A 15,259-nucleotide genomic window follows, 5' to 3' on the forward strand; every position below is an offset into this window, starting at 1 on the left:
AAAGATGCAAAGAACACGCATAATACGTAGGAAACAGATGAAATATCGCCGGTAGAGCGTTATCGATACGCGTATTTAACGAATACGAATGTGTTCGTAAAAGGATGGATTTGGAAAAATATCCGCAGCTATGATAGCCGATAGCGTTCGGTTCTCGTCTACGAATCCGGGGTTAGGTTCGATGTGAAGTTTCCACGAAAGAAATGTCGCTTGTATAGAAACGATTCCGTTTGTGTCTACGCCGATTCGATGACAGGTGACTTTTAGTTGGGGTAAGCGGCAGAGAGAATAAACATAGACTGACTAGATTATAAATTATGGACGTATATAATAACAAACGTGGAATTATCGTACGTAGATCGATGAAAAATGTGGGAATGATCCCTTGCAAGTATAATCGGCAAACGAGAACAAAGATCGAAGAGAAAAGCATTGGATTTTCATTCAAAAGTTCTAGCTTCTGCTTAGCATTAATATTTATAAATTATATCGAACAATGGATTTTTATATATTTATATATTTATATATTATATATTATATATTATATATTTATATTATATATTTATATATTTAAATTCGAAGATACAAAAATTTACAGAATACGTGTAACATGGAGAAATATATAAAATATTCAACGTGTAATATTCTCTGTAATATTCGATATTTAATAAAGTAATTTTCTATCTAGGTTCCGTCTTCTCAATCATATTCGTAAAAATATCAATTTACGTAAATATCAGAATTAGCTCGGATAATCCAGATTTTCCTCTGTTCGAAAAACATTCATAATTCGTCTTAAAAATCTTTCAGTAAATTGTTTCTTCTTTTACCTTTCTTCCATTATCTAAAGTACCAAAATCTTTTAATCGATATTAATTTCGAAATGTGTCATATTGTTTTATCTTTCTTGGAGAATATCCTCCAGAAAGCGCCAGACAATACGTGTTTTATCTTTTATTATTCCGGCCGTAGGTTCGAGGGTAGACAGTGTATCGTGAGTAATCACGTGCGAAGACTTTTATGAAAGAGGATTATTTTTCTGTTCTATTCTTTATGGCGTTATTAGCAGTTTCTAAACAATCAGTTACTCAACGCGAGGAATGTTATCTAGAAAAAATATTTTGAAAATTTGAGGTCGATAACGCAACACGTCTTCTTTGTCAATTTTCAACTATCTTCTTCGATGATCTCCAAGTATGTAGAATTTCTTTGCATAAAAATTACGATAGATGAATGTGGTATAGACAAAAGTATGTTTCGTGTTGATTCAAGGCTTACGCAGTTTCGAAAAATCATTCTACATAACGCGCCTCGTTTCTCGTCATTCTTCAGATTTACGATGTAGCTATCCACCGATAATTACGTTTGTCCATGGAATATTATAAAAATATAATTTATCTCTCGCGTGAAAAATCATTAAGAAATGAATTGCTTTTCAATGAATAATTATTTTTAAAAACGGATTTATTTAAAGGTTGTTTCACTTCTCAAGTGGAAGATTAAAATTTTTAATAAGCGTAGAAAATGTACGACGGATGTTGCAGAATAATTTATTAAGTGTCTCAGAAAATGTATATTCTTTTCTATTATTTGCTAGATGTTCGTAAAATGATTTGCTTAATTAAGAAAACACGAATATACACACGTGATAAAAGCGTTACATAATAACTGTCACTTTCGAAGAAGCAAATATGCGTTATTATCATTATTTTATAACACTGATAAATCCAGTTAAGTAAGCGCCTGACATAGAGGTCTGAAACCGGCAAGGTTACGTGTCCTACAAATCCACAATCCTATTTACATATTTACATATTTACATAAAATTTGAAGAAAGATAGAAAGAGCTTGAAGCTGCTACAAGTTATGTTACTATTCCCATAGAATACCAGAGTAGGGATTAAAGGGGAGTTAAATACTGTGTGCAAAGCTTCTTAACCAATAGATAAAGCGATAATACTTGCATTCGCTCGATTAAAAAGTATGAATAAGTAAAGAAAGAAAAAACACTTTTCTTCGAACATTTTTATGTGAAAAAAATATAAAAAATTGTAAATAATAGATTCTCATTATTAAATTTCAATTGTATATTATTTAAACGCAAAAAATATACATAAGAAAGATGATGGAGAAATTGTTGACATTTTTTATTGTAACAGTTTAAAAAATGTGAAAGAAGTGTTGAGAATTGAATATATAAAATAAATAAAACAATGGAAAAAAGTTTAAATAATATTATAAAGGTATAAGTACATACTACCATATAACGCTGTTTGTATTCATGATACAATTTCCATCGTGATACAACCGACGTGTAACACGTTATAATAGCTGAGCGGCGAATACTAAAACTCGGAAGTAGACTGTTGCTCAACATACACCACGATTTATCCGTCAGTGGTCAAAAAATAGTTTCATTGAATTTAAAAATAGACATCTCAACTTAAATTTAAAAATAAAGATTTTGATTCCGTTGTCGGTCAAAGACACTTTCTGCCTTTTTATGTAAAGCATACTCTCAGTTGACTGACGCTCGATATTATTAAAATCAGTAAAGCACTTAACCCTGCTTAAAAAATAGGTGGTTTTATTTTGGATTAAAGGTTTTTTAACATCGTGTACCGTGATCTTTGCCTTAAAAATAAATAATACTTATTGATTAAAAAATTGAATTCTAAATATAAATAAGGTAAAAGTTCATAAATATATACTAAAGAAATGCCAAACTAATCCGTTTATTTAATCCATCCTTCTTATTTTCTTTGTGAAAATAAAGAAATATTTACAACGTTTGAATAATTGAATTAAAAATATATAATGTAGAGAAATGGATTAAAAATATCAGCCAACCTGTGACCAGAAATGGATTACATATTGCTAAAAATAATATAATAAAAAGGGCAAAATAAGGGGATAAGATCTGGTCAATTATTACTTTTCATATAATCTATGCTTTTGTTCTTTTCTTTTCTTTAAACAGATACATGAAACCCCTGTTAATAACTTAATTACTATCTGTAATTAAATTTCACAACTTGATACCAAATTCCCTGATACAGATAAAGGAAATCTCTAAAATAATAGAATGCGATAGATCTCATATAATCCAGTGAAAATGGCATTATTATTCTCAATACTTTTGATATACAATAATAATCATTATTAATTAATTAGGTACAGGAACACTTTATCATTCGTAGTATTAATTAAAGATAATCAATTACATACAATAAATTGTTATCAGCCACGGTGCATCGCCTCCAGTCTCGGCGTCATCGATTTTTATTTTTAAAGTAGATACTACATTTTTGTCCTTTTTTTCTTTGCGTCTTCGTTTTGTCAAAAATTTTAAAATCAGTTGTTTTAGGAAGCGAGCGCCTACGACTATTAAGAAATCGAACCAGTATGCGAAGGCCATTCGAGAAGATTCAATCACACGTTCGACTTTTTATTTTTTCTCTCTCTGGTTTTTTCTCTTTTCTTTTTTTTGTATTTGTTCTAATTCATTTTCTAACAGAATCATTTAAAGGCAGATAGAGAGAAACAAAAACAAAAAAGTAAGAGTGATTAATACGCAAATACGTATTTATCGACGAAATATGTACGTTCGATGTTGAAAAGCAAACGTTCAGAAAGTAACGATGCTGATAATATTCTTTAGCGTTATAACGATTACTAATGATTAAGCTTGCAAAGACTACGATGAAGTTTGAAAAAAAATATATACAAAACGCTCGATGTATCAAATTTATCCTCTCGATATTAGACCCGCTGGTCTCCAATTTAATAAGTATCTCTTAACCTTTTTTTTCCTTAGGCTTACTTCGTCCTTACTGCACTAAAAAGGCACAATTTTTCGCACCTGATAAAACATCGTTACGGTCTAGATACTAATTAATCCTTTTCCACCAAAGTATTTTGTTTCCCCGATGCCAATTGCGTGTTGCGCGTCTATTTCCCGGTATGCGTGTTACGTTTATGCAGGAGCTTATTTTACAATGTCAAATGGGTGATAATGGTGGTACGACAAAACATGATCTGTATCTTTAATATTTTTTTTTTCTCGCGGTATCTTCGAATGCGCGATATATTACGTATATTAAACAGAGCGTGTGTATTTATAATGCACGTAATATATCTCCTTAAAAACTAATTTGTAATAATGTTCTTTCCTATGTAAATCTAGGGTCTATACAGACCTTACTAAGGCGAAACTACGCGGGCCTTTGTACAGTCGTTCGGAAAACTATGGGAAGTCTTTAAGAGGAAGAAATTATTCAATCAATATACAGGGTGTTTCTGGTGTTACTGCAGCTTGTCCAAAAAGATTGGAGATAACCAAATTGCAATCACGATAGAGTAATCCGTTTCTCTGAAACCTCTGTTACTTGAAATGAGAATGTTGCCTTCGTGAAAATTTCATGTAATCGTATTTTTTCTTATTGCAATTCGTCCAATTTCATTAGACGTGGTCAAACTGCAATCACTTACTTTTTTTTTTAGTTGATTTCTTTTTGATTATTTTCAGCAAAACCTTTTCTATAAAAGGAAACGCCTTTTTATCAAAATCTTACATCGGACGAACCGAAATTATTTACAATCGGACGACATCATGTGTATAGCTTCCGTTGTCAAGTACACAACGGGAAGAAAGAAACAAGTATATATAAAATATTGCTGAACGTTAGAGAAATGATTTTTGTTAAAATTAAAAAATAAAGTACCGAAAAAAATGCAAATCCTGTAAGAAATACTATAATTAAGGATAAATGTTCAATAAAATTTATGTATATTTATCTAAAGACGTTTTGTTTTTCTTTTTTTTTTCTTTTACTTAATAAACATATAACGGTTTTGCTGGTTTAACAGGTTTTTTGTTTTATCGATTAAAAGCACTTGCTCGGTTAACTTAAGCGGAAGAAACCGCTTTAGCAACTCCAATAAACTAACACCGAATATCGCCTTATTGTGGTTTTCTTCTTATAGAATGCTGGTCCTCTTAAATAAAATTAGTTGCGGCACTTGTTCGAAGTTAGCACGTTCTTTTATTCAGAATAATCCTTGTTTCAGTCTATCACTCGAGCGCCTTGACTTGCGCCATAACTTTACCCTCCCATAACGGTAGGACTTCAGAATCGTCAGTTATTTCTTCTTGAATAACCTTCGTATCCAAGTCCTCACACTCGGTTTTAAAGAAATATCTAGAAGAAAAAAGAAAGAAGATATATACATCATGCTCAAAGATGTAAAATATTTCAGAAATTTTATAAATAGTGTTGCTTTACTTACCGATAGCTGCCTTTCTTAGGAAGGTATTCTTTAAATTGTTTTAAAGTGACATTATGACCAGGAATTTTAGTCCTATAAGGAAACTGTTCGTCACAGAAACTGAACACAACGGTGGTAAAATCTCCAATATCTTGCTTCGTCTTCTTTAACGTTGATTGGTTTGATTGGACATAAGATTGACTTTGCATTGTAGGCTCGTACGACGATTGTTTAGAAATATTAGAATGACGTTGTTTACAACTCGAGCGTGCTCTATCTTCTTCTATTAATCTTCTTCTTGCTTCTTCTAACTGGGTTGCCTGTATAAAACAGAATACATGTCTAGAGTTTTGATAAATACTATTTTAATTTAAAATATTTAAGATATAGTTGTATTATATATTGTTTTATATGTAAGTAATCATCAAAAGCAAGTAACATAGAATTAGATGAAAGTATTTACTGTATGAGGTTGTGGTAAAGGTGGCATTCCTGGATCTGCAACAAAAGGCTGAGCAGGAACGCCCCATGTTTCCCTGTTTGTCCTTTCCAAAGAGCCACTGCGAGAACCATACTTCTTCCCATGGCGGCTATGTTTGATATCCGCTTTCTTGTCAGTTTCTTTAAGCCACGATAAAAGACGAATATCTTTGCTAATTGTAGATGGTGGCACGTCACTTACAACACTAACACCACTGTCAGTTAATTCCGTCATAGACTTCTTTGTGGCTGATCTTCTAGTCATGTCTGACCTTCGGAATCTTTGATCATGACCTATAAAAGTATGCAGTAGTAATATAATATTGTATAACATATATATATATATACATAAATTTGTATATTTTGAATTAGTATATTATTAACGGTATTTTTATATCCATTCTAAAATATACCTTGAAGATATAGGTCTTGTTTATGGAGGGAATCGGCATAATCTGATGGCACGGATTTAGATTTAGGCAAGTGAGATCCTAGTGAACTCATGGAGCCAGCTCCGACAAGATCGCTGCCTTCTTGAAAATCGTGAATATTACCACTATCTGCTGAAAACGTAGAGAACACGTCCTTTTCTTTTCTCTGTTTGTACGGCCGTGAATAATTGTGCGTAGAACGTCTTCTTTCAGGCGAATGCAGTCTTGGGGATGAGAGTCCAGGAGATCGAGAAGGCGTTAGATCCGACCAAACTCGTGACACGTGTTGGTCCAAAATCGCTTGATCATTATCCTCTTCTATCATTAACTTTTCTCTCAATGCATCAGCTAGTGCTTTCGGTGCTCCACTTGACATCTCCAATGATGCATCCTTATTAATAGTATCGCTCTCCTGCAAATGCCTATCAAATTTTTCCTGAGATTCTCGTTCGCGTTTAACGTTCTCCAACTTTTCAATAAGCACTTGAGCAAATTTTTCCGGTTTCAGAGGACGCATTAAATCACGTGGTACTCGCTGTGTACGAGGGATGATAGTATGATGAGCCAGCGGATCACGATTTAAACTAGCTGAATCTTTAATAGCTCTAGATTGTCTTATATACTGCTTTTTACTTCGTTGTTTACTCATTGACGCTCCATCACTGCAAAGGAAAAATGTTAAAGTAATAACAAACTTCGATAATTATTAAAAAGTGATGAGGTATAAGCATACTTTCATATTCGTTTTCATTCTAAGGAGAAAAGGTAACAATTCCAGCAATGTTATTTTTACTCATGTATTGTATAAAAATATTGTAAAACTCAATATCAATGCATTGAATCATCATCTTAAAATAAAATAACCAAAATTCGTATAAATCAATGTAATATAGAATAAAACAAGATATGAATTGAACACAAAAAGATCATTAAATAGGATCGAGCATTATTTGTTGAAATCTTGAAATATTTACACGAAAAATTATAATTTTTATAATAAATAAAGATTTAGGTTTTATATACATATATTAGATAAAACAAAAAAAAACGTACACTGATGAATCGGTGAGAGACATATTGTCTGATTCAGTTCGTGCATCACTGCTCAAGCTTTGAAGTTCTGAATCCTGTCTGGATACTGGGTTGTATGAGGAATATTGAGCGTGCAGTCTGAGTGCGAGCATATTATATGGACTAGCCCCATGTTGTAAATAAATGCTATGAGCGCCACGCAAACATCAAACCAAAATAAAAAAAACAAACAACAGATTGAAAATTGTTCTGACAAAAATATCACAAATTTTAATATATATAATAAGAAAAGAATTATAATGTTCATATAGTACACTATGCTTTTTTATAATATGTGATATTTTTAGTTACTTTTTATACTTCAGAAATGCTGTGTATATAAAATATTATACACTAAAAAACATCACAGAAATCCACACAAACAAGCTCAAGAAAAAAAAAAACAGCTAAATAAAGCGTTTAATGCAAATCTAACTTTAAGCATACTATTAATTAATAAATGTTCTAAATGAAAAAAATTTTTAGTCATATTATATAAATTACCCAGCATACGCTTCTGGCTTCGGCCGAAGATCCATCGCCCTAGTTTGTTGAGTAGCCATAAGCATATCTTTGGTCAATCTCAGCTCACCCCTCAATTCCCCAGGCGTTTCACTAGCTGAATGTGAGCTATGTATGGAACTAACAAATTCACTGTCTTCGTGGACAGTGGGCAATAAACTTGGCCCACAAGAAACAGACATCTCTCGACTGGATCCTGAACTAGGACATCCACCAGAATCCGGGTTTTGGCAGGATTGAACGTATTGAAGATACATATCGGATCGAAGAAAGTTTGGATATGTAGTCTCATTAATGAGACGCTCAACTTCCAACTGTACAGCATCAAATACTTTTTCGTCCACCCGCCCTTCTTTAACCCGACGATTAGCCTCCTTTCGTACATCTTCAGGTATAGCTAACTGCGACTTGAGGAAGAACTTTCTGTAGATAAGTTTAACCAATTGATTTATCCTTTCAGGATCATCTTGTTCCTTGAGGCCCTCACAGGCGAACCAGAAATTAAGAGGATTTGCATGAGGTCTGCCTTCTTGATCCAGATATTTTCTGAACAATTCCAAGCCCACTGGATCCTGCAGCAAAGAATGCAGGTTCCTGGCCCACCGCAAGCAAGCAGGTGGCGAATCACTTTCCATAGTTGTCGTACTACAGCAACCTTCCGGTTCAAATCCCAAAGGTGCCGAAGCATCGCAACCTGCAGCTGTTGGTGTTGTAAGAGAAGAACGCCTAGGGGTCAGAGTTGGACTCTGTGGACGGACCCTGCTGATGTAGTTTCCTGTTTCCTCTCCTAAAATATACATAAGAAATTAATAACTTGTAAAATATCACATAATATTTTTGAAATGTCAGGTACAACAAAACAATATAAAATATTTGTATTAACTTTTGGTAATTTCTGCTTATTTTATTGGTATAATATGAAATTTCAAATTTAACAGTTGACAAATAATATGTATAACATCTTACCAGGCACTGGTGGCCGTGGAGAGTTTTCATTGAAGCAACGTGCTTCGTTCTGTCGAGATCCACTCATCCTATCTATTATGGCCTTCATGTATTATTTTACGCTCTATATTTAATTTAGGCCCACGACGCCTCTTAGTAGACATGGTTAAACCAAACCTAGAACAAAAATAATAATCTTTTATATCTTTCTCAACAAATAATAATTTTAGATATATATGGTTGTTAACATGTAAACATGTTTATAAAAATGTTTTATAAAACTAACATTTTCAAATATATTTGCATCTCATAAGAAAGAAGTTATTTAGAAATTATTGATTCAACAAGTGTTTCAATATAACTATCTTATATTAGTATAATTAGTGTAAATTTCTGTATTTTGTCTGCTATATCAGATTTTGGTTTACATAAAATATTGTACATTTGGATATATAGTAATATACATTGAGGAAAGTATATTCTGGATTCAGAATACTTGAACAAAAGCCCCAAGCTAGGGATGCTGGATGGATCGATCGAGCCCTGTGGTGAGTCATATACCAATTAAGCACCTAAGGATGGTTTTCCTATCCCGAAGAACTCTAAGGGCGGAGCCTGACAGAAAAACCGTAGGGTAGCTCTTGGCAGTCTGCGCATTGAGAGATACCTCTCTATATATCCCTATTGGTCCGCGCAGAACATTTGTGTGGTATTGATCGACAAAAATTATAACGCAATCCATTGAACACTATAGTCAACCCCAGATCCAAGTCACTTTCCAAAATAAAACTCACATCAGAGCAGAATTTTATTTTGACAGGGTGGATAGATATTAATAGCTCTATAGAATAAGGTATCCTATACAAAGAAAAGACTATTATATTCCTAAGGTTCTGGCTTTTGTTATGATGAGCTATAGAAATATGATTTCATAAGTCTCCCATTACAACCACATCTATATTATGCTTGTATTTATATGAAGAGCAAAAAAGATATTACTAACTAATAATTTAAATTATTAAAACTGATCATTTTTAAAAATTTAAGTTAATAACTACAATGGTATAATAAATAGTACATAAAATTATCTCTTTTAAACATTTATATATAAAACTTTATGATATTTATAAAAGTAGCAATTCTAACTTAATAACTCTGAACTTTTATATTTATACCTAAATCATGCACAACTTCTTTCTTTTTAGTTCTCAAAGTTGTGAAATATGAATAAATGTTTATCATAATTTTCTGTATCAATTGACTAAAACTTAAATGAAAATACATTATACATTTAGCTAATAAAAAGTATGAAATACATAATATAGGAATACACATAGTGCACGTAAATAAATCTATGATATAGAAAAACTCTACACGCAACGATAGGAACTTGATCTCTACCTGGGTAAATGGGAAAATATGAAATGAAAAGCTGTCATAATGAATCATCTCACTTCAGTGCACATTTACCTGCGTTAAGGGATGAAAAGAAATGTACATACCATTTTGCTCACACTTTTTTGGAAGCAACCTTGGAATCCCTATAGCCTTATAAAATCTATTATGATCTGTAGAATTATATTGACCTAGACACAAGTGCCTTCTAACTTCTTTTGTTATAGAACAGAATGAACATGCGATACCACTGTTGACGCGTCTCTAGGCAAACTGAGCTAAGGCTGCGTCCTGACCAGGACTGACGCCACAGTCAGGAAGGGTGGAGTAGGGATACAATGTCTGATCTTGTCAGATTGGAAACCGCACGGTTCTGATATTTCTATTCTGAACAAAAATATAAGTAATTCTACTAGATAGGTAATACTAATATTAGAAAATTATATTAATTCTAGCTGGAAACCTTATATTCTTTTAAGCAAATATAAATGTGTACATTTTTGAGCTATCATTTCCTTCAACAAGTAACTATGATTAATTATTATATGCAGAAATAATATATCAAACTTTTATGCTTTCTAAATAGTATGTTATTTCTTATATTATATTATATATTATATTGCCTCTTATATTAGGTCATAAAAGTTTGTGAAAAATATTTGCTTATTTATAAACTCACACTGCACATTTAAATATCATATGTTGGCTTTACAAAAATTAAAAAAAGAAAAAAAAAAGAAATAAAAATTAAAATAACTAGAGATATGTTGTAATGTATATTTATCTTATCATTGTTCTATAGAACATTTCCAATTATGTAATTAATAATTAATAATTTTTTAAATATAAAAGAAATAAAAAATCATAATATAAATTATAGGTACTGTTGATTATTATATGGTACTTATTGAAAAGTAATTCAGTGTTTATATTAGTTTATACTAAAAAAATCCAACACCTTGTTAAATTAATTTATAATAACAGCCCAAAAATGTTACAAAAAATTGCATTATCAAATAAATAAAAGCAATGTCTAAAACACAATAAGTTAACTCAACACTGCACAAAAAAGAAAGATAGGATATTTCTTTCAACCACCTGTAACAGCAACCACAGGGTCGACTAAAAAACCGTTACTTTATTAACGACCTTTTGTTTTTTTATTTTATAGCAGTAGATGTGACTAGTAGATAGATAGTACTAAGTTGATGTGATATAAATCATTTCAATTTTTAATAAAACTATGAAGTAAATTGCTTTTAATTCTATTTAGATATTTAAAATATACTTTATACAAAATAAAACAATTTTTTACTTTCAAAATATTACGAATATTAAAAAGATAATCAATCACTAAAAATACTGATTAACTGATTTTTTAATTAAAATTCCTATTAGATCTCCGTAGATCTCTTCAAAATCACGTGTGACCGTATTTTCAAAAGAATATCGATTTAGGGCTAATACTTATGTACACATACAATTATCGACAAATCAGATTTCTACGAAACTAGTAATTTTTAACTTCAATAATTAACGATGTCTTTTACATATCTTCTACTTTGTGACATATTTATAAAATTATAATAAAAAAATTATAATGAAGTAAAAGTGAATTAAATTGTTAAAAAAAGGAAAGAATAATTTTGTTTTATAACCAAAGTAAAAACATAGAAAAGACCTTGAAAACGTAATTTTCTCGTTAAAGATATAATCGTATAACTTTAAAAATGATAAATTTAACTAATGTGAGACTTCATCATTGTCAATGTGACGAGTTCTGGTAAGGTGAACTTGGAACTTTTCCGATCTTTTAAAGAGAAGTACTTCTTCGTTAATCATTACACGAACATTTGAAATATAAATTCAAGGGTGATTCACCATTCAATGTAGGATACTTCATTAAAATCTTCAATTTTAATAATGACCAAAGTGTGAGAATAATCATTCCAGCCTATGCCTTATATATACTTCCCTAATATCTTCTTCATTTTCTACTTGCTTAATGATGTCCGTCGTTATAATTATTCGAAGCGCAGCACCGTGAGATATAATTATATGTCGAAAGAAATGCGTCGCGTGCATGAAGAACTATTAGGGCTGTTGCCTATAACGTCGAAGATTTTTAGGCGCGGTGAAAAGGTTCGCTGAACTTTAATTTCAAATAGAGGCTAAATCTTTCTCCCTTCGACTTTTCAATACCTTTCGAGTATCGAGACTATTGTTTCAATGTTTGAATAGATATGAGGATTTTAGCACTTGAAGTATTCACTTTTCTCCTCTTTCATTATCTTTTATTCATCAAGATCATACTAATGTTTAATTACATATCATTGTTTCAATTGTACAACTGAAATATCCAAAGTACTTACATATAATTATAAAATATGTATATTTTTTGTTTATACTTTTTTTTTGAAAATACAACTTTTTAACAAAAATTTACTTTAAGATAATTCTTATTTTTTGAAAGTAGCATAATTGTTTGGAACAAATTTATTACATAAATATGTTTAATTAAAATTTGCATGTTTATTGTACATGTATAGTTGAATCGAATTCCCTATAGGTGAAAGTCGTCGACCCGGAGAATGTACAAAAGCCATCTGGACACGATAGGAACAAGATTCATCTCCGAATGACACGCTATATACTCTTTTCGCTTGGTCGGTAAATGCTAGGATCGGTGTTACCCCGCATACCAAACGGTTTGATATCGACGAACAAAACGTTATGGATCTATAGAAGGAAGTATTCCGAAGATATTGAAATTTTCTCGAGCGTACAAAGATGTATCAACCGTACGGAATTTAAATCCTGTTTCCCACTCGCATTGCATTTTATTCGTCCGAAAATATTTCTCGGTTTTCTTGAGAATGCTGAAATATTGAAACCCACAATACCGTGATTTTTGCAACGGTATTTCAATGATCTCATTCCACACGCTTTATACTTCTTCTTTTACGCAACTTTCATATAAATCGTGAGTATCATTTCTCTGAATAAAATAAAATTTATTTATTATGTTAGTTACATGTTGTAAAACAATATATATGTTATTTTACAGTGACTATTCTGTTATTAATACTGATATTACATTATATTATCAAGACATATTGTATAAATTGCAATTGCAAATAATAGTTGATTCTGTTTACAAAAATTGTAATTGAATCTACAAAATACAATGATAAATAAAGTCCAGCGAGTTTCCATATTACTATTAATTATCAATTTTTCAAGCTATCGGTGATCAAAATTAAACACGCGCATATCGAATTCGAATACATTGCATTGCACAGTCTTTTTACGCAGTTTACCGTGGCGTGTATACGCTTCAAACTTTTATCCAACTTTTATATACCGGGTGGTCAAAAATTATCCTTCTTATACCGCAGGTAAACTAACCAATCATTATACCTCATCATCTTTACACTTCAATTTTATGCTTCAAAATTATGTCAGATGACAATTTGCTACTCAACGAAATTTAAAAGGCATTGCAAAATTCTCATTGGATATATACATTGAACACAATATTAAATATGAATCGTAAAGGCGAATCAAAAATAAAAAATAAATAAATAGTATCCCATAACATTCTTTGGAATGCGTTAATATTTTCTAAAGGCGGTAATGTTTATCTCTCGCGGCGAAAAAGAGATCGAAGAAATGACAAGTATTTCGAAGTCACCGGTTAGATGACGAGGCGAGGGAAGGGCCCTAGCTCTCAAAGAGCGTGGCTCGCCGAGCGAGGCGTTCCGAAAACCTGTAATTACGGACCCGACGTACATCAAGCGGTGCCGCCAGCCGCCAGCCACCAGCCGGCGAGGTCTGTGTCTTCCGTCTCCCTTTTTGCCTTTTTCTCTCCTTCATCGCTTTCCTCGTCTTCCCTCTGCCTTTACCTGCGGCCGTCCCGTTCGTGCCTCTTTCTTTCTTCCTAACCTCTTCATCCTTGTCCGGTGCACGTTTGCTCGTTCACTCTTTCGTTTTCTTTTCTCTTTTGTCTTCTCTTTCGTTCTTTCTGTCCACTTTGAGCGGCCTCCCGCTTCGACTCCGACAGCGGTCCACCTTATTTGACCCTTCCCCCCTATACGCGTCCAAAGGACTCTCCGATTCCTCTTTTATTTTACCCTCTTACTTTACTTACTTACTCACTCTCGGTTTCTTTCTGCCTCTCCACCGTTTCTTCATCGTCTTCTCTTTCTTTTTATCCGCTTCTCTTCTCTGCCCTTCTCTTACTTCTCCTCTTTTTCACATCTTAGATTGCTATGTCGGCAATCGCGCGGCTCGCTACTTGGAATTATCCGAAAAACAGAGTACAGCAGGAAGGAAAGAACGAAGGGAGAGGGAGAAAAGGAGAAGAGACGATGAGCGACATTTCTCGTCTCTTCTTTCCTCGTTTCTCTTCTTTCTTTGTTTCATTTTCCTCCTCAGCCACGCTTCTTTTTCTTGCCTCCCGTTCCGTCACCTTTGATTTCGTTGCAAGGTTCGTGCACCGAAATTCCACGAATTTTCTCTGGTTCTCCTTGGTACCTTGCAGTGCCTTCCGCGACTTTCCATCGCTCCGTCGGTAACGTTGGTACCAACGCAATACTAAAGATGTAGTATTTCATGCATTCGATCATTTCTTGAGAAAAAAGATCTGCCGCGTTTAAAAGGGACAGAGCTTTTGAAAGATATTAGCAGAGTTTAATAAGATACCGGCAAATTGAAATGATTGGTTGGAAAAGCAGAAGCGCAAAGAAATCTGAGTACGGCACTGGGCAATCCGAAGCTCCTCAAACGAGAAAAGCACACACGGCGCCCATTCAGCTAACCCTTTCAGGCTCTCTCTCGTTCCTTCTCGGTACCTGTAAGTTTTCTACCATCCCACCCAGTCATCCTCCTCATGCGTCACCTTCTTCCTCTTTCTTCCACCTTCGGGTTTCTCTAGCTATGTGCTTCGACCTCGGGTAAAAATCTCTTTTACGCGCTCAACCGAGGAACTCTGTCTCAGACGACTCTATGCTTTTCTTACGACCACCATTTAAATTTCCACATGGCTTTACAGAGTATAATTCGAATTTTTTATCTTTCTCGACATTTTCGTTCGTCCTTCCTCCGGTCGACCTTCGTTTTTTCCATGCAACAGTTACAAAACTTTC

General features: G+C 32.9%; 1 protein-coding gene across 3 annotated transcripts in view; it reads right to left on the minus strand.

Annotated features, from left to right (window-relative positions):
* Nucleotides 1-4,766: 4,766 nt before the first annotated feature.
* LOC122572680 (axin) overlaps nt 4,767-15,259 on the minus strand; it is a 28,725-nt gene continuing 18,232 nt past the window's right edge. The window contains exons 1-8 of one of the 3 annotated variants that reach the window (XM_043737968.1): nt 10,220-10,363; nt 8,739-8,894; nt 7,755-8,559; nt 7,233-7,397; nt 6,162-6,841; nt 5,732-6,042; nt 5,290-5,588; nt 4,767-5,201 (exon numbers count right to left, since the gene is read on the minus strand). In XM_043737968.1, coding sequence (XP_043593903.1) covers nt 5,075-5,201; nt 5,290-5,588; nt 5,732-6,042; nt 6,162-6,841; nt 7,233-7,397; nt 7,755-8,559; nt 8,739-8,826 — 2,475 coding nt within the window. In that variant the 5' untranslated portion in view covers nt 8,827-8,894; nt 10,220-10,363 and the 3' untranslated portion in view covers nt 4,767-5,074. Of the gene's footprint in view, nt 5,202-5,289; nt 5,589-5,731; nt 6,043-6,161; nt 6,842-7,232; nt 7,398-7,754; nt 8,560-8,738; nt 8,895-10,219; nt 10,364-15,259 lie in introns of those variants that run through there. The other 2 variants (XM_043737967.1, XM_043737969.1) reach the window with 2 other exon arrangements.

This window comes from Bombus pyrosoma, linkage group LG11 (genome assembly GCF_014825855.1).
Source record: "Bombus pyrosoma isolate SC7728 linkage group LG11, ASM1482585v1, whole genome shotgun sequence".
NCBI lineage: Eukaryota > Metazoa > Arthropoda > Insecta > Hymenoptera > Apidae > Bombus > Bombus pyrosoma.